General features: G+C 39.8%; 1 protein-coding gene across 1 annotated transcript; it reads right to left on the bottom strand.

Annotated features, from left to right (window-relative positions):
• Nucleotides 1-857: 857 nt before the first annotated feature.
• Nucleotides 858-19,881, bottom strand: LOC139153320 (hydroxyproline dehydrogenase-like). The gene is made up of 10 exons (XM_070727070.1): nt 19,521-19,881; nt 18,443-18,636; nt 14,307-14,427; nt 11,807-11,890; nt 10,695-10,775; nt 6,335-6,481; nt 5,501-5,667; nt 4,483-4,593; nt 1,321-1,409; nt 858-1,217 (listed from the first exon to the last, which is right to left on the bottom strand). The coding sequence occupies exons 1-10, from the start codon at nt 19,770-19,772 to the stop codon at nt 1,048-1,050; spliced, it is 1,416 nt and encodes a 471-aa protein (XP_070583171.1). The 5' UTR covers nt 19,773-19,881; the 3' UTR covers nt 858-1,047.
• Between the last annotated feature and the right edge of the window lie 4,966 nt (nt 19,882-24,847).

Here is a 24,847-nt window from a genome sequence, read left to right as displayed (position 1 = left end):
TGATTTAAATCTTGAATTGAGTCTTGGTGGTGCCCTATGTGGTCATGATATGTGGCCACAAAAAGTATTTAAAGGGGGTCCACAGTAAAGAATAGGTTGAGAACTACTGGAGCAGATCATCAAGGCTTTCCAAAATCAATACTTTTTAGAGTATTATTAAATAACTGTGTGGTCGGGCGGTAGGAAAAGCAAGTAGGATGCTTGGCTGCATAGCTAGAGGTATAACAAGCAGGAAGAGGGAGATTATGATCCCGTTATATAGAGCACTGGTGAGACCACATTTGGAATACTGTGTTCAGTTCTGGAGACCTCACCTACAAAAAGATATTGACAAAATTGAACGGGTCCAAAGACGGGCTACAAGAATGGTGGAAGGTCTTAAGCATAAAACGTATCAGGAAAGACTTAATGAACTCAATCTGTATAGTCTGGAGGACAGAAGGAAAAGGGGGGACATGATCAAAACATTTAAATATGTTAAAGGGTTAAATAAGGTTCAGGGGGGAAGTGTTTTTAATAGGAAAGTGAACACAAGAACAAGGGGACACAATCTGAAGTTAGTTGGGGGAAAGATCAAAGGCAACATGAGAAAATATTATTTCACTGAAAGAGTAGTAGATCCTTGGAACAAACTTCCAGCAGACATGGTTGGTAAATCCACAGTAACTGAATTTAAACATGCCTGGGATAAACATATATCCATTGTAAGATAAAATACAGGAAATAGTATAAGGGCAGAGTAGATGGACCATGAGGTCTTTTTCTGCCGTCAGTCTTCTATGTTTCTATGTTTCTAACTGTGATTAAGAAAGTTTAAGGAACAGACTTAGCACTGACAACAAATAAAATGCTAGATACTTATTCCATCTTTCTCTTTTTAATGGATCTTCTGTAATAGAAAAAAGTGTGGAAGTAGAAAAGCACAGGAAGTTTAACAAATGTAATAACGTAATATCTCAACCTCCTGTTAGATCCTTGTTTGGAAGCAACCATGATTCTAGGTGGTGGTGGGGGCGAAGGGATGGTCTTTAGTAAATGCAAATTACATCAGGGCCTCCTTAAAATCCTCCTCCAAAGCTCCAAACGAAGCAGATCCCGTTCTTTTCGGATCCCCAGCAGCACACTCTGGTTCTCATGAGCACGCCGGATCAGGTAAGGGATTACCTCTTCCACAGATCCATAGGGGATAGATTTGTAGATGGCAAAACCTGCTTGACCTGCGGTTGGCGGGAGGGTGGAAACCAAATTAGAGAAAGGAGGTGAATATATCACAGGGAGAAAGCGAGGAAAACAGTCAAGAAGGGCAGGGAGCAAACTCACCTAGTGCCAAGGACACCTGGTCACACATACCCAGCAGCTGCCCAAAGCAAATGGGTCCAGCATTTTTGTCGATGCCCATCTGTGACATCCTTAAGAAAATAAAACAAACACCGACAACAATGGGAATGAATTTATTGTAGAATAGAAAGCATATGCTGACTCAGTTTAAAAGTGCTATTGCTAACAATTTGTAAGATGCTCTGAGTCTAAGGAGAAGGGTGGAATTAAAAAAATCAATCAATCAATCAATCAATCAAACAATCAAACAATCAAACAATCAAACAATCAAACAATCAAACAAACAAACAAACCAGTGAAGGTGAACCTATGGTACGGGTGTCACAGGTGGCATGTGAAGCCATATCTGCTGGCATGCAAGCCATTGCCTTAGCTTATCTCCAATGTGCATGTGTGTGCCAGCTAGCTGATTTTTGGCTTATGCAGAGGCTCTGGGAGTGTGTTTTTGGCTTCCAGAGAGCCTCCAAGGGGATGGGGGAGGGCGTTTTTACTGTCCCTTGGCTCCAGGGAAGCCTTTGGAGACTGGGGAGGGCAAAACGCAAGTCTACTGGGTCCACCAGAAGTTGGGAAACAAGCTGTTTCCAGCTTCCAGAGGGCCTCCGGGGGTGGGAGGAGCTGTTTTCGCCCTCCCCGGGCATTGAATTATGGGTGTGGGCACTCATGATAATGCACGCTTTTTCAGCACCCGAGAAAAAAAAGGTTCATCATCACCAGCTTAAACTGTAAGCCAGAAGTCCAAAATGTGTTAAAAAGCACCTGAATGACTGAAAAACCTTTACAGACATGGGAACTAGAAGACAATTCTGGAGTAAGCATAAGTTCATTGTCAGGTTTCTACCAAGAAGATAGGCATCCCAAAACCTGCCCATTTCATATATGACAAACAGACCTAATACTTTTGTTTCCTATTTTCCCCACAATAAAAATCTTTCGAGATGGGTTAGGTTGAAAAAGAGTAACTAGCCCAAAGTCACCCAGCCAGCTTTCACGCCTAAGGCTAGCCTAGAACTCAAAGTCTCCTGATTTCTAGGCCAGTGACTTAACCGCTACTAGACCAAACTCATTCTCATGTTGCTGAATGTCAACCCTCAGTATCACAGCTTGTATGACCCAAAGTGACAGATTCTGAGAATTGTGACTCAACAAAATCTTGAGGGCTCTAGGCTCTCTCTGCTACTTTATGCAAATCGCAAAGCCATAAATATCAGTTTCATATTTTTTTTGCCCTAATTTCCCACATGTTTGAGGAGAGCAAATAACTATTTGTCTTTACACACACAGTAATGTTTTTAGGCCTTCAGTTATTTTGACCTTTCTCTCTCTGTTGTGTTAAAGTGGAAAACATGTCAATGTTTGCGAGTCTGCGGAGAGGGGCGGCATATAAATCCAATAAATCTAATCTAAATCTAATCAATGCTTTGAGCATAAACTTTGTTGCTTCTGGTCCAAACCTCTGCTAAAGGCAGGAGATCTTGTACCATCCTGGTGAAATGATTATCCAGTCTGTTTTTCTAAATGTCCAATGATGGAACGCCCACCATTCTGGAAGGCAAGCTATTCCATTGATTAATTGTTTGCACTGTCAAAAAATGTATCCTTATTTCTGTTGTGATTCCGTCTGAGGCCCCTCAGGGAACGGCTGATCCTCTGCCGGCTTCCTGCTCAGAGGGGGAGGATGAGGAACAGGAGGTTCAGGCAGACGGGGAGGAGGAATCTCAGGCTGAGGGAGAGGGAGGACAGCCAGAGTCCCCTGAGAGGGAGCTCTCCCCAGCAAGCAGCCTGGATTCCTTAGATGAAAATGCACAAGCAATAATCGATCTCCGGCAGAGAAGAGCAACACAACGAAGGGGACAATTAGCCAGGTACTTTCAGCACTAAAGAGGCAACAGCTGGGTTTGGGTGTGGTGCTCTCTGGAAAGGCTGAAAAGGCAGACCCACCCTTCCTGGCTTGTGGAGTATTATCTTTGGGAGTCCTGGGACCTGGCTGTGATCTTTGGCGTCTTGGAATTCTGGTTTGTGACTTTGAATACTGAAACCTTGGGGGGAAAAGGTGTGGGTCTTATTCTCTACAGTGGTGGGTGTGCCAGCAAGAAGTCTGCTGTATTGTCTGGCCATCAGGACTCTGCTGTGAAGTCTCATAGCCTGCCTGTTGGGAAGAACAGGTTTTTCTCTGTGTTTATTTTTCAAACTATAAAGTGCTTTTGCTTTTACCAGCGTGTCTGGCTGCTTTTTCCAGTTGGTGTTGAAGTCTGGGGGCACCCAGACAGAACAATTTCCAAGTTAGATCTTTCTTTAATAAGCTTTCATCGATTGGTTCTGGCGCTTTGTACAAGTCAATCCTCTCTTTCCTATGAGAGTTTCTCAAGTACTGGAAGATGAATGCCTTGTCAGTCTTCAGCCATATGGGCAAATTCCCAGAATTCTGAGCAATGTCACTACTGACTAAACAAGGTTAAAGTTTACAAATCTGGAGAGCATATGAGTGGGGAACCAATGATCTAAATGAAATTTTGCACGGTTCCCAGCTTATTGCCTTATTTCTCCTCTTCCTCTTGGCTTTCAGTTTTTCAATTTGCTTCTTGAGCATGCAATTTCTTGTACAGATAATTAACGGAGGTAGAAAGGACTTGGTCACAGAATCATGCAGCATCAATCAATCAATCAATCAATCAATCAATCAATCAATCAGAATGGAGCTGGAAGGGACCTTGGAGATCTACTAGTCCAACCCCCTGTTCAAGCAAGAGACCACATACCATTTCAGACAAATGACTCTCCAGTCTCTTCTTAGACCTCAAGTGACGGAGCAAGCTATTCTATTGGTTGATTGTTTCTCCTAAATTCCACTAAATTGATTAGTTCCCATCCATTGTTTCTTGTCTTTCCCTCTGGTGCTTTGAAAAATAAATTGATTCCCTCCTCTTTATATCTGCCTCTCAAATGCCGGAATCCTGCTATCATTAGCCCTTCTTTTCTTTAGACTAACCAAACCCAAATCCTGCAACCGTTCTTCATATATTTTAGTCTCCCACGCCTTTAATTATCTTAATTGCTCTCCTCAGCACTTTTTCAAAGTCTCGACATAGTTTTTGTAGATGATGTGTTATTACACCATTCCGCCTCACCTCTTTTTCACTACTATACCTTTGCACAGCATGGGTCACAGAGGCTTCATTATGTGTGGCCACAATCATCTCGAATCTTTCCTTGACCTGAGAAACTTGGTCCAAGCCAAACTCCAGACAACTCCGGTAACTGTTTGCCAAGGAAAATGAAAATAGATGAGGGGGAAATGTTACTACAGAAGGAAATTCCCAACAGAAATAATAATAATAATAATAATAATAATAATAATAATAATAATAATAATAATAATAATACTGTAATGCTCTCTACATAGGGCTACCTTTGAAAAGGTGCCCATGTCACACCAACACTTCCCAGTCTGCATTGGTTGCCGATCAATTTCTGGTCACAATTCAAAGTGTTGGTTATGACCTATAAAGCCCTTCATGGCATCGGACAAGAATATCTCCGGGACCGCCTTCTGCCGCACGAATCCCAACAACCGGTTAGGTCCCACAGAGTTGGCCTTCTCTGGGTCCCGTCGACTAAACAATGTCGTTTGGCGGGACCCAGGAGAAGAGCCTTCTCTGTAGCGGTCCCGACCCTCTGGAACCAGCTCCCCCCAGAGATCAGAAGTGTCCCAACCCTCCTTGCCTTTCGTAAAGTTCTTAAGACCCATCTCTGCCGTCAGGCATGGGGGAACTGAGACATCTCCCCCGGGCCTATACAGTTTATACATGGTATGTTTGTTTGTGTGTATGCTTGCTTTTAATAATGGGGTTTTTAGTGTTTTTTAAATTATTAGATTTGTTTTTACATTGTCTTTGTTATTGTTGTGAGCCGCCCTGAGTCTACGGAGAGGGGCAGCATACAAATCTAATAAATAATAATAATAACAACAGCAACAGCAACAGCAATAGCAACAATTGTTGTTGTTGTTGTTGTTATTATTATTATTATTATTATTAATTATATTTGTATGTTGCCCCTCTCTGAGGACTCGGAGCGGCTCACAGCATGACAAAACTAACACACATCATGACAAAACTAAGGCTCAAAACAGAAGAACTGTTCTAATGAAAAAAATAATCCTCACTTTTCATTGGTAGCTTCCCAGCTGGGCTGTACAGGATCAGGGTACCCCTTTTCCTTTGCCAATTTCCGTTCTTTGTTCAGATAAGCCCCCCGGACCAGCTTTACTCCAAAGCATACCCCCAAGCGTTCTGCAAGGGCCACATCATGCTTCAGACGCTCCAGAGTGTCCTGGAGGAAAACAAGACCAGTTAACAAACAAACCAACTGCTATGGAATATTTTTAAAAGTGCCCTAGCACAGTAAAAGGCTGCAAAAATTTTTACTACCATACTGTGGGCGTGGCTTATTTTGTGGATGTGACTTGCCAGCCATGTGACCAGTGGGAGTGGCTTAAAGGTCATGTGACTGACTTAAAGGTAGCCAACTTGACGTCACTCACATCAAGGGTTTGGGTTAGAGTGCCTGGCCTCTCGTCACCTCAAAGAGTACAATTTCCCTATCTATTTACTATTACTGAACCTCCAAAATATACTATTTAATTCTGTGTATATATGCCATATGTGTACATACATATTCCACACAGGCACACAAAAATATACATTATCTACTATAAAAACTGTATCCATATGTAAACACACACATGCACACACGCACAGCTCTTCTAAAATTATACACATTCAACCTCATTTACTGCAATAGGAAAAACATACCCAGACCCCAGAAGGGAAAAAAAAATATATCAAAATTTTTCTACCGCTTCTGCGTACCTGGCCATACTTGTAGGAGCCCATCACTGCCCTACCACCACTTATTTTTCATGAGTGCATTTTTTAAAAATTCCCTGGCAGTGTGGTGAATAAAATACACAGGAGGGGAGATTCTAGGATAGACCCACCTTGAGATATGCTTGATATGTGTTCCAAATCCAAGGCTTTTGAGTATTCCAAGTAGCCATCATTGCGATGGTGACTAATGCCAAGGCAGGATTGATATAAGTGTATTCTGCATCTACCAGAACACGGACTCCTTTTTCTACAGCATACTACATGGAGAGAAGAAAGACCACATGATTTATAAAGAAGACATGTGACTAATTACCAGGCCTTCGGGTATTGGGTTTGCTGAAGATTTTACCTAGTTCCATTCAATCCCCCAGAAACCTATCGAGATTTAAGAATATGTTATTATATAGCAAAGAACTACAGGTTCCTAAAAGTCCCTTTGCAAAATCCAACTGTGAAAACAGGCCTCTGTAAGGCATTTTCTCCAAACTATTGAGATGTGGAACATTATGTTGCAGATGGATATTTTCAAGTAGCAGCCAAAGAATCAAATACTGTATATGGTGAAGAGTTTAGAATTTCTAAATGCACTTAGTTAAAACTTGGGCTACACTCTGGTAGAATGTTCATCTTTGTTTTTGACAAAGCTACAAAAAAACCCTTGTCTCTTTGCTCCCATCTAATGGTAATCTGATGTTATGTAGCCAAAATTTTATTCTTGATCTTCACCTAATTTACCTATTACTGCTGGATAGGTAAGGCATATTTGATTAGCTGAAGTAAACTAAACCAGGTAAAGTTTAAAACTGAGATGGGTACTTATGCTCTGCAAATATTTTGGATTACAGCTCTCAAAATGACACGGGCCATTTTGGCTAGACTGTATGGTAGTATTTTTTCTTCTTCTTCTTCTTCTTCTTCTTCTTCTTCTTCTTCTTCTTCTTCTTCTTCCTCCTCCTCCTCCTCCTCCTCCTCCTTTTCTTCTTCTCCTCCTCCTCCTCCTCCTTCTTCCTCCTCCTTCTTCCTCCTCCTCCTTCCTTCTCCTCCTCCTCCTTCTCCTTCTTCTCCTCCTTCTCCTCCTCCTCTTCCTCCTCCATGTTGAAAGAGGTGGACATCTCTATTTCTTTTCTTACATGGTTCCGTTCTTTAACATGTGATAAAGTCAATCATCTGTGAAACCTTGCTATTTCCCCAAATTTAATCCATACTGATTTCTGGATGGTTTCCCACCAGCTGATGACATTCAGAAAGCAGAAGGGTCACACCAACTGTTTTGCTTCACACAACTTACACCCATGTCATCAGGATATGCAGCAGCAACCCAAACAAAAGGCGATGGATGGAAATTAACCATGGAACTAAGAGAGAGGGGAAACAGGGTATTACAAAATTTGGGCTAGATGGTATGATTGGCTCGAGAAGAAAAGCAAAATTAATGTATAAATTTAAATAAGAATGAAGTATGTGAAGAAATGAAATAAAAAAAGAAAGAGGTGAGAGATTAAACTTCAAACTCAAGTGATTGAAACATAATGTACATAGTGTATATAATTATGAATAAGAGTATGGAATTATAGGATAATAGATAGTAGTATATATATATTGAATAAGGTGGAAAAAATAAAAATGTTTTCAGTAGTATAACAATAGCCAGAACTAGGAAAATGTGGAAATTAGAAGGAAATTATGACGGCATAAAGCTGTATCAATGGAATTATATTTGACATATATGTGATGTACATGTTTGTTTTGTATGTTGTATTGTTTGTTTGTCTTGTTGTTTTTGTTTTTAATTGGAAAATTGCAATTTATTTTTTTTTAAGGCAAAAGATGCAGGATATAAAGATCACCAAAGGGGAAGAGCAAATATTATGCTGGGGAGTTTTTTTGCTGACCCAAGAATGGGAAAGAACTCAATAGAAGGGAAGGGGCCCATGTGAGCCATACATCTCATCCTGTTCAATCCAAACGTTTCTCTAATTTCTCATTGCAACTGCAATCCTTTGTGATTCTTCTGTGTAACCAAAATATTGCCAACCTTTTTTTTTTGCCTTGCTTCTGAATCTGAGTTTTTATCCTTCGTGGGAAGGATGACACCCCGCAACTGAAGGAATGCATTAAGGCCAATACACCAAGACTGAAAAACATTCTGGCTACTATTGTGGTTCCGTCTGAGGCCCCTCCGGGAACGGCTGACCTTCTGTCGGTTTCCAGCTCAGAGGGAGAGGCTGAGGAACAGGAGGTGCAGACAGACGAGGAGGAGGAATCCCAGGCTGAAGAAGAGGGAGGACAGCCAGAGTCCCACCAGGGGGAGCTCTCCCCAGCAAGCAGCCTGGATTCCTTAGAGGAAAGTGCACAAGCCATAATTGATCTGCGACAACGAAGAGCTACTCAGAGACGGAATCAATTGGCTAAATACTTTCAGCATTAAAGTGGCAACAGCTGGGTTTGGGTGTGGTGCTCTTGGGAAAGGCTAAAAGGCAGACCCACCCTTCCTGGCTTGTGGAGTTTTATCTTTGAGAGTCGTGGGACCTGACTGTGAACTTTGGCGTCTTGGAATCCTGGTTTGTGCCTTTGACTATTGAAACCTTGGGGGGGGGGGGGTGCCAGCAAGAAGCTTGCTGTATTGTCTGGACATCAGGACCCTGCTGTACCGTATTATATCCTGTCTGTTGGGAAGAACAGGTTTTCCTCTGTGCTTATTTTTTCCAGTTATAAAATACTTTTGGCTTTTACCAGAGTGTCTGGCTGTTTTTTCCAGTTGGTGTTGAGGTCTGGGGGAACCCAGACAGAACAACACCAAGACTGAAAAACATTCTGGCTACTGAAGTAGACAATCTCCCAATCACTTTTCTCCATCAGTGAAATGAGGATAAACAAATAGAAAACTGATGGATGTTTTAGCCTTCTGCACAAAAGATAGAAGGGCATATTGAAGGGCCAGGATTCTGATCATGATATTGTGATTGCCATCTTTACTTTTTAAATGCCACTATGGAAGCTCATTTCATGTAATGGTAAGGCCAAGGCTGATTTTGATGGCTAAGGAATATATGTTAGCAGCAGTGAGGGGCTACCAAAATGTTTACTACCACACTGTGGGCGTGGCTTATACAGGATGCCCTGCATTTTCTTTCAGTGCAAACTGGGTGCTCTGGGGTGGAGCTCCATTTTCTCTACCCCCCCTGCGTCTCCCCCCACCATCCGGGCAGTAGCCCACCTCTGATTAGCGGTAATATTTGCAATAAGGTTAAGCCTCCCTCCAAAGGACAACAACTGAGTTCATGCTGAGTTAAAATAATAACAATAAATAATTTATTAGATTTGTATGCCGCCCCTCTCCGAAGACTCGGGGCGGCTCACAACAACAATAAACAATGCAATACAAATCCAATGATTTGGTTTTTGTTTTATTTTTTAATTGTTGTGGTTTTAGAAACATAGAAACATAGAAGACTGATGGCAGAAAAAGACCTCATGGTCCATCTAGTCTGCCCTTATACTATTTCCTGTATTTTATCTTACAATGGATATATGTTTATCCCAGGCATGTTTAAATTCAGTTACTGTGGATTTACCAACCACGTCTGCTGGAAGTTTGTTCCAAGGATCTACTACTCTTTCAGTAAAATAATATTTTCTCATGTTGCCTTTGATCTTTCCCCCAACTAACTTCAGATTGTGTCCCCTTGTTCTTGTGTTCACTTTCCTGTTAAAAACACTTCCCTCCTGAACCCTATTTAACCCTTTAACATATTTAAATGTTTCGATCATGTCCCCCCTTTTCCTTCTGTCTTCCAGACTATACAGATTGAGTTCATTAAGTCTTTCCTGATACGTTTTATACTTAAGACCTTCCACCATTCTTGTAGCCCGTCTTTGGACCCGTTCAATTTTGTCAATATCTTTTTGTAGGTGAGGTCTCCAGAACTGAACACAGTACACAGTACTGAGTTTTATATATCTTTTTTATTATTAGATTTGTTCTATTGTTCTATTGCCTTTTTATTACTGTTGTGAGCCACCCTGAGTCTTTGGAGAGGGGCGGCATACAAATCTAATAAATTATTATTATTATTTATTATTATTAATGATTTTTAAAAACTATAACTAAAAACCCAATACACAGGTTATAACTCTGCAATTCAATAGTGATAGCACTTATATACCACTTCACAGTCCTCCCTAAGCAGTTTACAGTATCAGCATATTGTCCCCAATAATCTGAGTTCTCATTTTACCATTCTTCGGAAGAATGGAAGGCTGAAAAAGTCTTGAGCAGGTGAGAATCGAACTGCTAAACTGCAGTCAGCCAGCAGTCAGCAGAAGGGGCCTGTAGTACTGCATTCTAACCACTGCACTACCACAGCTCATCAAGTTTTAATACTGCTGCCAGAACGAGTTATATTTTCACAATTTCACGGCCTAAACTAATGTAAAAGTCATGGATGAAACTTTAGTTTGGTTTGGTACCTGTGCTACAGAATTCAGGCGTTTCAATGATTTTTGGAAATGCTGGTTTTCTTCTTGGGACAAGCAGTTGAAGGACACTTCCTGGTGGTAATGGAAGAGAACAGACAACATATAGATGGAAAAAAACAACTCTTTGTCCATAGATTAAGTGAAAAGGGTAGAACTGGGCCTAGAAAATTTAGAACTAAGACGCCTTAAACAAGATCTAAGTATTGCCCACAAGATCATATGCTGCAACGTCCTGCCTGTCGGCGACTACTTCAACTTCAACCACAACAACCCAAGAGCACAAAACTTGACTGTAAAAAATATGACTTCAGTAACCGAGTTGTCGAAGCGTGGAACTCATTACCGGACTCCATAGTGTCATCCCCAAACCCCCAACACTTTACCCTTAGATTATCTACGGTTGACCTATCCAGATTCCTAAGAGGTCAGTAAGGGGCAAGTACAAGTGCACTAGAGTGCCTTCCGTCCCCTGTCCTATTGCTCTCCTATATCTCCTATACCTTTCTTCTATTCCTATATCTCTTCTTCCATTCTTTCATTGATATGTTCTATTACTATATCTTCTTTTCTATTCTTTCTTAGATATATTTTACGATGAGTATCTCCTCTATAACCTTCATCATGTATTTTACTATGTGTATATAGATATACTGTATACCCACTAAAACCCTCATTGTGTATTGGAATAAAAAAATAAAATAAAATAAAATAAAATAAAATAAAATAAAATAAAATAAAATAAAATAAAATAAAATAAAATAAAATAAAATAAAATAAAATAAAATAAAATAAAATAAAATAAAATAAAAAAAATAAAAATAAAATAAAATAAAATAAAATAAATAAATTAAAATAAAATAAAATAAAATAAAATAAAATAAAATAAAATAAAATAAAATAAAATAAAATAAAATAAAATAAAATAAAATAAAATAAAATAAAATAAAATAAAATAAAATAAAATAAAATAAAATAAAATAAAATAAAATAAAATAAAATAAAATAAAATAAAATAAAATAAAATAAAATAAAATAAAATAAAATAAAATAAAATAAATCAAACAGGGAAACAGATAAGAAAATGTGAAAGGGGATTTCCTTACATGTCCTGACAAGGCAGCAATGACTCTTTCAATGCTGAGGTCCGATATTCCCTCCTTGTTTTGCAAACAGAGGGTAATTGTTTTCTGTGAAGAGAGACAGAACAAAAGCATCCTAAATAAAATCAGAGTAATTCTCTTCATTCTCATTCCCTACTGCAGAATTAGGAACCAGAACGATGACTATATTTTTATAGTCAAGGGAATATAGATAGACCTCGATTTACGACCACAATACATCCCATAACGTATGTTACTAAGTGAGACATTTGTTAAGTGAGTTTTGTCCCATTTTACAACCTTTATTGCCAGTTATTAAATTAGATGGTTATTAAGTGAATCTGTCTTCCCCTTGACTCTGCTTGTCTGGCCACAAAAGGTGACCACATGATCCCAGGACACTGCAAACTTCTTAAATATAAGCCATTTGCCAAGGGTCCAAATTTTGAACACCTGTTCGTGGATATGTTGCAATGGTAGTAAATGTGAAAAACAGACATAAGTCACTTTTTTCAATGTCTTTGTCATTAAACCGGTCAATAAGTGAATTGTTGTAAATGGTGGACTACCTGCATTATACCTTTGTGATTTGAAAATTTTTCACTTAAATCTCCTTCGCTTTAGCTGAAATCTAGCACACTTCCAGTCTCTCTTTGTTTTATTTTGTTCCAGCAAAATGGTCACTAAGTGAATCATGAGACTAAGACACACTGCTATGATTACTGGTTGCTGGTGTCTCATTTATATAACAGTTTTCTCTTGCAGCAGCTCCAGTGTGAAGTTGTTAGGCACAGATATTGGGGCATAAGTAATTGGAACATTTTTTTTTTTTACTATTGTTTACTAGCATTTAATATTGTTGTATTTGTGAATGATCTCTGTCTCAGGTAGTTGCTGTATGAGAATTGACTGTGCTGGATTGGAGGTAGACCTTGTTTATCAACAAACTTATATTGCCGCTAAAAAAAACCCCTTTAACAATTACTTCTTTCTTTTATGACAATTGCAACTGTATCCATGGATACATGATTGACATTTAGGTGCTTCATACCAACTTTCAACAAGCAGAATAAAAGGAGAAGCCAACAGTAAAATTGCAAGTCATGGTCATTTGATCTCACTTAACAATCTGCAATGATCAATTAATAACTGAATGGGAAATGACATTGTTAAGTCCACCATGATGGTGACTTGCTTAACAATCATATCATATAATGACAGCTCCAGTAAGTAAGGACTATAGGGTTATTTTTCCTGAAGTGCTGAATAAAGGGTGGGGGGAAGAACGGAATGAATCCATCATGAACTTTGTCAATATTAAGACGTAGGGACTTGTCAATTTCAATTCTGGGAATTGAAGTCCACGTGTCTTCAACTTGTCAAGGTTAAGAAACATTGCCATAATATACTAAATCAGTGTTTCCCAACCTTGGCAACTTGAAGATATCTGGACTTCAACTCTCAGAATTCCCCAGCCAGCATTTGCTGGCTGGGGAATTCTAGTAGTCAAAGTCCAAATATCTTCAAGTTGCCAAGGTTGGGAAACACTGTACTAAACCCATTCAGCCCTGATTTAATTCTTTTTGCTGGCACGGTAACTGAGTCAAAGATCACATTTGGGGAGGCGGGATATAATCTCTCCATCCAATGTTTTGGGAGAGGTATTTAATATCTCATGCACCCTTCAATCAAAAGAGCAAAGTCTCAGCTTCATAATAGTGATAGTGTCTCCTCAGTTTAATAGGACACAATAAGCATGGCTAAATTGGCCACATCATCCAATCCATAATTGAAAATCATGTTCCCCTCTGCCGGGTCTTAGTACTGAGTGCTCAATGGAGTAGCTAGTATTTATATCTTCTCTTTCATTTTAGGTTGTTTACCCGGGGGGGCGGGGAGTAAGGAGGTAGGAGGACTTGGTAATGCCAACTGCCTGGGTTTAATGCTTGCACGGCAAAACTAATTGTGTTAATATTGTCTTCAAAGCAGGGGTGGGCTCCAGCCAGAACGCTAAATTGGGCTTGCCGCCGCAGACCATGAGTGCTTGTGGGACCAGCACGACTTTGCTTCTGCACCTGTGGAGATAGCAAAATCGCGCATGGAGCCGCAGGTGCACCCATGTTTCGGCATGCGCAGAAGCAAAACAACCTCACCAAAACATGGGCGCATCTGCAGTTCCGTGCGCAATTTTGCTATCTCCACAGCTGCAGTTGTTTTTTTAAATTGGATTGTTACATGTTGTTTTTTATCATTGTTGTTAGCTGCCCCGAGTCTGTGGAGAGGGGCAGCATACAAATCCAATTAATAATAATAATAATAATAATAATAATAATAATAATAATAATAATAATAAAAAGCAAAACCGCGCTGGCCCTGCAAGCTCTCACGAGCCGTGGCGGCAAGCCCAATTTAGCATTCCGGCTAGCAGCCCACCCCTGCTTCAAAGCATAAATTAACTCCATGCTCCCAACAGCTACTGCTTGAGATATCCCAAAATACTCACACAGAGTTCAGCTGCCATCAGGGCCGTCACCTTCAGTTGCATCATAGGATTGGGAGCACTCCCCACCGAGAGATCCAGGCAGGTAATCATGGATTGAGCATTCTTGTCATACCACCCTTCCCTGGTGAGGAGAGTGCAGAAAAGGGAGCTTTGGAACCCTTTCAGATGTGGGTTTCGGTATTTCTGTTGCTTGTTCACCAACTCTTCCTTATCTAATGCCATTTATTTCTCTGGATTTGGTTTCACGTGATTGCTATGCAAGTATATGATAGAATGTTGCATCTGTTGGCATGATGTCAAGTTTAAGAATATCTCCAGGACCGCCTTCTGCCGCATGAATCCCAGCGACCGGTTAGGTCCCACAGAGTTGGCCTTCTCCGGGTTCCGTCGACTAAGCAATGTCGTTTGGCAGGACCCAGGAGAAGAGCCTTCCCTGTGGCGGCCCCGACCCTCTGGAACCAGCTCCCCCCAGATATCAGAGTTGCCCTCACCCTCCTTGCCTTTCGCAAGCTCCTTAAAACCCACTTCTGTCATCAGGCACGGGGGAATTGAAATTTCCCTTCCCCCTAGGCTTATAGAATTTATACATGGTATGCTTGTATGTATGAGTGGTTCTTTAAATTGGGGGTTTTTTAGATTGTTTTTTAATATTAGATTTGTTTACATTGTCTTTTTATATTGTTTTTAGCCACCCCGAGTCTTCGGAGAGGGGCGGCATACAAATCTAATTAATAATAATAATAATAATAATAATAATAATAATAATAATAATAATAAAAAAAAAAAAGATGGGTGGACTTCATTTCCCCGAATTCCCACACTGACTGGGGAATTCTAGGAGTTGAAGTTCGCCCATGGCCATCTTGCTGATTATTTATTTATTTATCCTGGAGAAGCTCCTATAGGTTTTCTTTTTTAAGCAAGATTTCAGAAATGCTTTGCCATTGCCTTTTGCAGGGCTGAGTTAAGAAAACAGGCTAGGGAAGTCTGGTTTATAATGATAGAGGGGATTTATATTACTTAATGATGAGATTATCAATAACACGTAACCAGGAAAATCTCCCAGCAAAAATCAAAATTGCTGGAAGAAAGGAAAGGATATTTCTATTAAAAAAAGAACAAGATTTATTTGACTGGCCATTTGAAGTAGTTGGACTTTCTTTCCTCTAGACTCAGAATTTTTTTTTAAATTATTCTCATTTTTTTCTAGTTTTCAGTAACAGGGTTCCATGTATTACATCAAAGCTTACTGTAGTTAAAGTGTGAGAAATTACTCTTAACACATGATAACCACTTCCTCAGACAGAAACGCCGGAAGAGGATGTATGAATCATGTTTCCCTTCTTAAGCTGAAAATTTGTGGGACTCTTTTCACCTTTTCAGAAGACGTGTGAGCTCTCCATATCACTATAAAACACCCCCTCACTGATTTACAACCCACAAACTGCCAGCTAGCACGTTTGTTGTACTGTAAAGCAACCTTCCCCTTCCAATGTCCACCAGATGAATTGGAAAACATCTACCATTATGTCCCAGTTAGCAAATCCAGGAGATGATGGTGGATAATGTTTGAAGAATGGTATAATACAGGAAATGAGATTCACTCTTTATTTATTACTAAAATAGTTATAATACCCTTAAATATTGGGAAGGGGTGTGTAGAGGCAAGACTAATGCATTTACCAGTATAACTTTTTTTTAAAAAGAACTTGAAACAAAATTTTATGCCTTTACAGTATGTAAAAATTTGGAGCTGCCATGTGTACATCTTTCATGACCAAAAAAAATAATAAAGGTTCTAAAATAAATCCAAAACGTTCAGCCGTCCCCGAATTTACTCTTTTTCTGCACATATGTATTCTTCTAGGTACAATTTCTCTGTCTGTTAATTCCCCCCCCCAGAATTGCCTCTACTATATTAACCCTAGTCTTGTATTTGCAATTACAGTGTTCCCTCGATTTTCGCGGGTTCGAACTCCGCGAAAAGTCTATACCACGGTTTTTCAAAAACATTAATTAAAAAATACTTCACAGGTTTTTTCCCCTATACCACGGTTTTTCCCACCTGATGACGTCATATGTCATCGCCAAACTTTAATCTGCCTTTAATAAATATTTTTTTTATAAACTTTAATAAATAAACATGGTGAGTAATAATCTAAATGGTTGCTAAGGGAATGGGAAATTGCAGTTTAGGGGTTTAAAGTGTTAAGGGAAGGCTTGTGATACTGTTCATAACCAAAAATAGTGTATTTACTTCTGCATCTCTACTTCGCGGAAATTCGACTTTCGCGGGCGGTCTCGGAACGCATCCCCCGCAAAAATCGAGGGAACACTGTACCATAGTTCCCTCTAAGCTGAGCAGTGAGCAATCGCTCACTTAAAAACCATCATCAACTCAGAGTTTTTCAAACCTGCCCAGAAGCCGAGAGGGAAGGAGTGAGAGGGAAAGAGTGCCGCCCAGTCCCGAAAGGACTGCCGCTCAGACATTATACTTTTCTGCCCACCCCCAAAAACAATTAGAGAGAACACTGCACTGTACTATTCACTTGTACTGTTTTGGGTGTAACGAAATGTAACTATCAGCGTGTAGCAAAAAGTAAAAAAAAATGGGGAAACCCCCCCCACACTTATACTAAAACCCCTTCAAATGAGGAAAAGTCAATTAATCACAAGTTTCAGATCTGCATGACAAATAATATACAGGATCTCAAATTTCATTTCAGGTCATATAGACACGAGCATAGTAGCAGGGTTAAGTAGATTAAGCTTGTTGTCTAAAGTGGCATATGTTTATTATCTCAGTTATTTATCAAGCAACTTTAAAGCTCATTTGTACACATTTGTAATAAAATTGAAATAAGATTCTGTGGTCATCTGGTCAAGAATTTCAAAGGCATCATGTTAAGTGAGCCATCTTAGCAGCATGGACAAAAGTAAAAGATTTTTAGGGGAATCTTGGTCTGATTCTCATCATTAGAGGCATTGGTGCATCCAAAGTTCATGAATTTGGGGAAAGTAACTATGTATAGAGATATTTTAAATGAAGAAGGGGATATAAAATGTAAGAAAGAGCTACAAGAGGAAGGGATTGAACTGGAATGGTGGGCATATCTGCAGATAAAATCATGATATTTAAAAGATTAAAAAGAATGGGTTATTGAGAAGGAACTAAGAGTGATAGATAAAATTTAGCTAGGATCAGAGGATAGGATGATAAAGAAAATTTCCCAATATTTATTAGAATATAAAATGGTAGAAGAACAAGTTTAAGGAAACCATGGTTATTTGGGCTTAAAAATTTGGATATAACATTAATTTGGATAAATGGCAAGAGTTATGGGATAACAAAAAACTGACCTTGGCTACAGCCTATTTTATAAAATTTATATAAAACGTTTTACAGTGGCACATCTCACCAACAATATTAATGAAAATGGATAGAAAACTTTCAGCACAATGTTGGAAATGTAAAAAGCCAAAAGTTCTTACTATTATATATGATGGTTGTGTAAAAAAGCAACGGAATTTTGGCATTAGGCTAAGACATGGTTAGAAGAGATATTAAATAAGGACATAGGTATGAAACCAGAATTGTTTTTACTAGGAATCATCAATGAGAAATATAAAAAAGGACAGGTATACCTATGGTAATACTACATATAACAAGTGCAGCAAGATTGATTTATGTGCAATGCTGGAATAACGATCGAACTCCATCGGAAGAAGAAATAATGGAAAAATATTGACATGTGCAGAAAAGGACAGACTAACTTTAGAGATGAAAGACAAGGGGGAGACAGAATACTTTGAAATATGGGATACATTGTATCAATGGATAGGAAAAAAAGTCAGAGAAGTAGAGATTAAAGATTTGAAAAAGGGAAATTAGGTAAGGTTTAGATATATGTAAATAAATAACGATGCGGGATATGTATGTAAGATCAAAATAACAATGTATGCTGATAGTATTTGTTCTGTTTGTAAATATTAAGTAAAGAAATTACCAAAGAGTGTGGTCAAAAATAAAAAGAATTGGCAGATGAGTTAGACCACTTTGTCTTATCTTTTTCCATCTGTACAAACAATCCTCTACTACTAGACTGCCTATCATCCCTTCCTTCGCCTATACTTACCCTTCTTTTTCCTCCCCTACATCTTCTTCTATGGGGACAGCAAGGAGAGGCCGGACCCCCAAGTGTTGGAGTCGCTGCAGTGTTTCTTTAATCTCTTTGTGAGTCTCACCAGCCACAAACTGCCCATACAAAGTAAGCCGAAGTGCAGAGGTCCAGAGACGACGTCCCAAAATGCGCCGAGTGAAAGAAAGGAGCTTGGAGAACAAAGAGAAATAGAAGATATGCGGGCAATTTTAAGATGGGAAGCTGTATTTACTTAGAAAGAGAACCCTGAGTAAGGCTACCACATTTGGCCTAAAAAAATCCAGATAATGGAAACAAAGTTTTCTATATCCCTTTTCCTCTAGTGATTTTCTTTCTTTATTTGTTTTGTCAAGTACGTATTGGTGGCATACAAAGATATAATAATATTTATATACATGATACTAGTAAAAGAGAAACATTAGGTCAGGGGATGGAAGGCACTGGTGCACTTAGGCAAGCCCCTTTATCTGGATTTTTGTAGACTCAATATAGCAGTCCATCTTCAGATACCTAAGAAGTTAATAGATGGTCTATAGATTAACTGTTAACAAATTAATTACTACAGATCATTTATTCCAATAAGAATATAATTTGTGCATCTGAACAGTGGACTTTAGTCCGCCAAAACAATGTTTCCCAATTGCCAATTGTCAGTTTTAACACCAATTATTAACTTGCAATCTATGCAATAAGTTGTCGTAACTATCTTCAATCATTTGTGCAAGTGTCACAAATAACTTATGACTTATTTTACACAAATTACTCAGTTCATAATTTATTCTAGAAACTCTTATCACCTTCCCAATCAATAGAGCACTCAGTTCAGGTCACTGGGGCAAATTCCAGAGTCATTCCCATATGGAAAGGTAACAAGGGAACTTCCAAAATTTAATAAGCGAATTTACATGTTTAATCATTTAAACTGATCTCCTGTTAAGATCATTAAAATTATTCTCTGGTACATCCTTCCAACCGCACATCATAGAAACCCAAGATCGCAGATGAGAATTGAGACAAAACGGATTAAGAGTTAGGTCAGGAGTCAAAATCTCACCTTTGGTGCTTTCTGCACCAGCCATGGAGAAGAGCAGAGAAAGAAGACCAGTAGTCCACGACTCAGTTCCCATTTGGTCTTCAGGCGGAAGACCTTCCCATCATCCAGGTTCAGTGAATTAGAAGAAGATTGGAGTTTCTTTGAAGTGGTTCCGGGGACTGTTTTGGAATATGAGGATTTCTGGGTTGTCACCTGGGGGCTCCAGAGGATTAATACCCTCCGATGCAAGAAACGAGCCCCACAATGCAGCATGTCGCCAGCTCAGTCTGAAGGTCACAGTGCCACCTTTGAGAATGTAGCATCTGGCGTTTATCCCATTGCGCATGGGAACAAACTGGAAAGATGGGGAGGGTGGAGGAAAGAGTGCAAACATAGGCCAGTAAGGTGCAGTTTCAGCACATTATTGGGGGTAAGTGGGAAGCAATTCACCAGGGCAGAAAACCTGCTAAGGAGAAGTCATTCATTAACATCAAGATTCCTGGCATTTCAACCTTATTGGCTTATTTTATTTTTTCTGCAACTTTCCAGATCTGTTCAATTTCACATTCTATAATTCCCAGTTGTTATGTTAGATGGAAGAATATGGAAGGTGAAAGGCCAAAACACCAAATTGAGTCCAATTATATTGCCAAGCATATATTGACTTACATTTTACATTTACTAACTTACCAGGATTGTTAAGAATCAAAAACATTGCATGAGTTGATTTTCAAGTATTTTTCATATTTTTCTGTTTATCAAGAGCACAGTGGCTAGAATGCAACATGGCAGGTAAACTCAGCTCACTACCAGCAGTTCAATGCTGACCAGCTCAAGGTTGATTCAGCCTTCCATTCTTCCATAGTAAAATGAAGACTCAAATTGTGGGCAATATACTGACTCTATAAACCACTTAGAATGTCTGTAGAGCACTATGAAGCTGTATTTATGTCTAAGTGCTATTGCTATTTATTATCAAAGGGTTCAATTTATTCCCCTCGTGGTAATTTGGACTCTATGCATTTGAAGCATACCCCCATTTAACTCCATAACTGATGTCAACAAACTTGTGGCCCTCCAAATATGGCAGATAAGAACCAGTATCGGCCTTTCTAGCTGGCTAGAAAGTGCTCTTTGATAGCTATTTATTGTAATGCAACATCTGCTATTTCTCATTTTACCGATTATCTATGCAAACAAAAAGTGAAACTGCCAAGTGTGCACAACCATTTGAAATTTAAAAGGTTTTGGACCTGAGATAACTTTGAAACAGCTTGTTTTGACTTTGTGTTCTGTATTGACCACTTTAGAATTGTTCAAGCTCAGAAAACTTCTACTAAGACCAAAAGATCAGTTGCAGAAGACACAAATTCAAAATGTTTTGCTCACTAATAGTCAACAGTGGACAACAGGTTGAGAAAAGCCAACTACAAGCAGAAAGAGGCTGACAGGGTTTTCTAACATTTATGCAATTTTTAAGATGTGTGGACTTCAATTCCCGGAATTCATCCCTAAAGAATCTATATCTACTACATCTCCAAATTCCTTTTTTAGTTTTTGTACATAGTAAGCAAACAAAATGTACATCAAAGAATAGAAAGATTCAGCATTATTCATAGTGCAGGTTACTGAAGTGATAGGACTTGCTGAGATGGCTATATTGACTTTTTTGATTAAAGAAAAGACAAGATCTGTGTATTGGTAAATGGAAACCTCTTCTCAACTTTGGTATGAAAAAGAAATGAACATACAATTAATGATTTTGATAATTAGAATAGAGAATTACATTGTAACCAGTAAGAGGTCAATTTATCAGTGTACTTAAGACTAGTGTGAATTTTGGAAGATACTTTTTATCTTTTCCCCCCTTTTTTGCACTTTAAGCTCTCTTTTTTTCTTACTCTACGGTACATTAGTTTATTAATTTACAGCTTTTAAATTCTTTAATAAAATTATGATAAAAAAACCACTCTTCATTCTGTAACCGTTACTTGAAAAAATTGAAAGGCCGTCTTGTTTTGAAAAACCAAGAAATGGAGCAAAATCAGAGGGAAGAATATGATGTTGGCATTCCTCAATAGCAACTGATGGTCCCCCTGCCAGATATGCCACGCATAGGCCACACCCATCCCGGCTCTGCAAAGGCTAAAACATTGTGATGCATCACAAGTTTAACACTCGTACTCTATGGCTATATGCTGTGTCTGCCAGGATCTCTCACACCAGCTAAGGAAGTGTCTACTCAGTGGGCAAAAAGCTAAAATGGTCCCTTGGCAATGAAATTCAAATTACATGTGAAATCAGTTTGAGTTTTGACTTAGTGAGATGTTTATAGTTGAAATTTTTCTGAATCTATTCTTCCAAGTATGCTGGAGCTGCAGTTCAGTGTTGCTGATCTTAATCTCCACGTTGTTTAAAGATTCCAGGTGCCACAATCTCAATGCGTGAATGAATGCTTTAACTATTTCCCAAGGTAGTAACAACTAAATGTTTTAACTAAACTCACCATCAAGAGCTAAGGCAGCATCCCATTATCAAGGTACTTTCTTGGGGATGTCCATTAAGAAAACACACTGTCACATGTGCCTCACTCTCTACAGATATTCTAGAATTCTTTTGGCACCTGTTGAAAACTCTCAGGGAGCCTTAAGATTTTAGTAACAGGATTTTAATACATTTTTTAATGTCAGTTTTCATTTTCCTTTTGGTTTTGAATGCTTTACAATGTTTATTTAAACAGCTTTGGCTGATTTTACTTGGCCGTCCTCCTCTATCCACAGCTCACATTAGAGAACCATCTTTCAGCTGTGGCAAGGGGGAAATTTGCCCAGGTTTGCTTGGTGCACCATTTGCGGCCCTATCTGGACCGGGAGTCACTGCTCACAGTTACTCATGCACTCATGACCTTGAGATTCGACTACTGGAACGCTCTCTACATGGGGCTACCTTTGAAAAGTGTTTGGAAACTACAGATCGTGCAGAATGCAGCTGCGCGAGCAATCATGGGCTTCCCCAGGTATGCCCATGTCACACCAACACTTCCCAGTCTGCATTGGTTTCCGATCAATTTCCAGTCACAATTCAAAGTGTTGGTTATGACCTATAAAGCCCTTCATGGCATCGGACCAGAATATCTCCGGGACCGCCTTCTGCCGCACAAATCCCAGCGACCGATTAGGTCCCAGAGAGTTGGCCTTCTCCGGGTCCTGTCGACTAAATAATGTCATTTGGCGGGTCCCAGGGGAAGAGCCTTATCTGTGGCGGCCCCGACTTTCTGGAACCAGCTCCCCCCCGGAGATTAGAGCTGCCCCCACCCTCCTTGCCTTCCGTAAACTCCTTAAAACCCACCTTTGCCGCCAGGCATGGGGGAATTGAGATATCTCCCCCGGACCTATACAATTTATGTATGGTATGTTTGTATGTATGTCTGATTAATAACAGGGTTTTTAAAATGTTTTTAGTTTATTAGATTTGTTATGAATTGTTCTATTGCTGTTGCGAGCCGCCCCGAGTCTATGGAGAGGGGTGGCATACAAATCTAAAAAATAAATAAATTTGCCATTTGTTAATATTGCACTGATGATTTTTAAAAATTATGCTTATTAGGGAATATGTTTTGTGTTTTAATGAATTCTAAGTTTAATAACACCTGGAGAACAATACAAAAATGTTACAAGTAAGCAGAAATAAGTGGCTGAAAGATTGACTCCCCAATTTTCTCTAGGATCAGTTAGTCAGAGGCTTTGGAAAGGCCTTAGTGTTTGCATAGCTACCGTGTTTCCCTGAAAGTAAGACAGTGTCTTACTTTCTTTTTATCCCCAAAAGCCCCACTATGTCTTACTTTCGGGGTATGTCTTATATTGTGAAAGGGGCACTGACAGCTAAAAAACCTGTGTAAAATGTGTTTTTTTAGTGTATATGCATTTTACCTTCTGTGACGGGCGGGGGGAGAGGGTTTCTTTGGAGTAGGGACGTGCCCGAGTAAATTTGCAGAGGCGGCCGTGACAAGTGCAGGGAACGGCGCGGTGACGTATGGAGAGGGGGACAGCGCAGGCGTGGGCAGGAGGCGGTGCTCATTTGGATCAGACGGAGGCGGCAGACGTGGTGACGTATGGAGGGGGGACGTGGGCAGGAGGCGGCGTGCAGCTAGATGAGAGGGAGGCGGCAATACCCCCGTGTTTCCCCGAAAGTAAGACATATGTTTTACCTTCTGTGACAGGCGGGGGGGGGGGAGGTTTCTTTGGAGTAGGGACGTGCCCGAGTAAATTTGCAGAGGCGGCAGTGACAAGTGCAGGGGACGGAGCGCCGACGTATGGAGAGGGGGACGGTGCGGACGTTGGCAGGAGGCGGTGCGCAGCTAGATGAGAGGGAGGCAGCAATGCCCCCCGTGTTTCCCCGAAAGTAAGACATATATCTTACTTTCGGGGTACGGCTTATATTAGCCGACCCCCCTGAAACCCCCGATACGTCTTACAATCGGGGGTGTCTTACTATCGGGGAAACAGGGTAGTGCATTTTGGCAAAGGCAATAGAGACAGAAGAAAAGATAGTGGCATTTGGAGTGGATGATAGAAAGACAAAGCCCGTGTCACTTTTTCTGTATTGTACAAGCATATGGATGTACTGTAATAAACAAACGAGTGGCACTTAATAAGTAATGTGGATGAAGTCTAATACTGTAACAGTTGGACTTTGACTGGAGAGACTTGTTTAAATCTCCATGTGAACCAAGGAAATTGTTAGATGACTTTTTCTACCAACAGATGGCTGCCCCACTCACAAGGACTGTTGTCTGCTGCTAAAACAGCCACTCACCAGCCATCATGAAATAACATAAAAGTTGTGACTTTCAAGGGACTTGCTGAGCATGTGTCTGCAAGAGTAAGACAGTCTTACTAAGACATAAATATTTTCCCAATATTTAGAACCAACTTGATAAAAGGTTGTACTAGAACACCCCACACCCCTGCAATTTACAATATGGTTTGCCTCCTTGCTAATCTAGAAACAATGACATGTAGCAAAACTATTTTAAAGCCAAACAGGTGTTGTGGTTAGCTGTGGCCCAGCTACTGACCCAAGGAATGTGCAGGTGGATGTGGGGGAAACATCCACATGCCGAAGGCCTGTTTTGCTCCCGATAGAATCTGCCGATGAAGCCTCCTCTGACCAAGGAAGCATGAGTGACAGGGAAGAGGGAGTTTGGCAGACAGCCAAGGAGGAGATTAATCATCTGTATCATCCTTGGATTCTGAACAAGAATTAATGACACATCCACGCATGCGTAGTGATGCATAGGAGACAACAACTGAAGGATTATTACAAGAGAAAATGAGGCCACCTGTGGT

Source organism: Erythrolamprus reginae, chromosome Z (assembly GCF_031021105.1).
Source record: "Erythrolamprus reginae isolate rEryReg1 chromosome Z, rEryReg1.hap1, whole genome shotgun sequence".
NCBI lineage: Eukaryota > Metazoa > Chordata > Lepidosauria > Squamata > Dipsadidae > Erythrolamprus > Erythrolamprus reginae.
The sequence above is the reverse complement of the archived record's forward strand: the minus strand, read 5'-3'. Positions and strand labels throughout refer to the sequence as shown.

Excerpts from the sequence above, each read along its gene's own strand:
- LOC139153320 (XM_070727070.1), bottom strand. The coding sequence starts at position 19,772 with ATGCTGCATTGTGGGGCTCGTTTCTTGCATCGGAGGGTATTAATCCTC. Across the intron at positions 10,776-11,806 it reads TTGCTGCCTTGTCAGGACAT|GAAGTGTCCTTCAACTGCTT; the intron begins GTAAGGAAATCC and ends CATTACCACCAG. Across the intron at positions 1,410-4,482 it reads GTGACCCATGCTGTGCAAAG|GATGTCACAGATGGGCATCG; the intron begins GTATAGTAGTGA and ends TATTTTCTTAAG.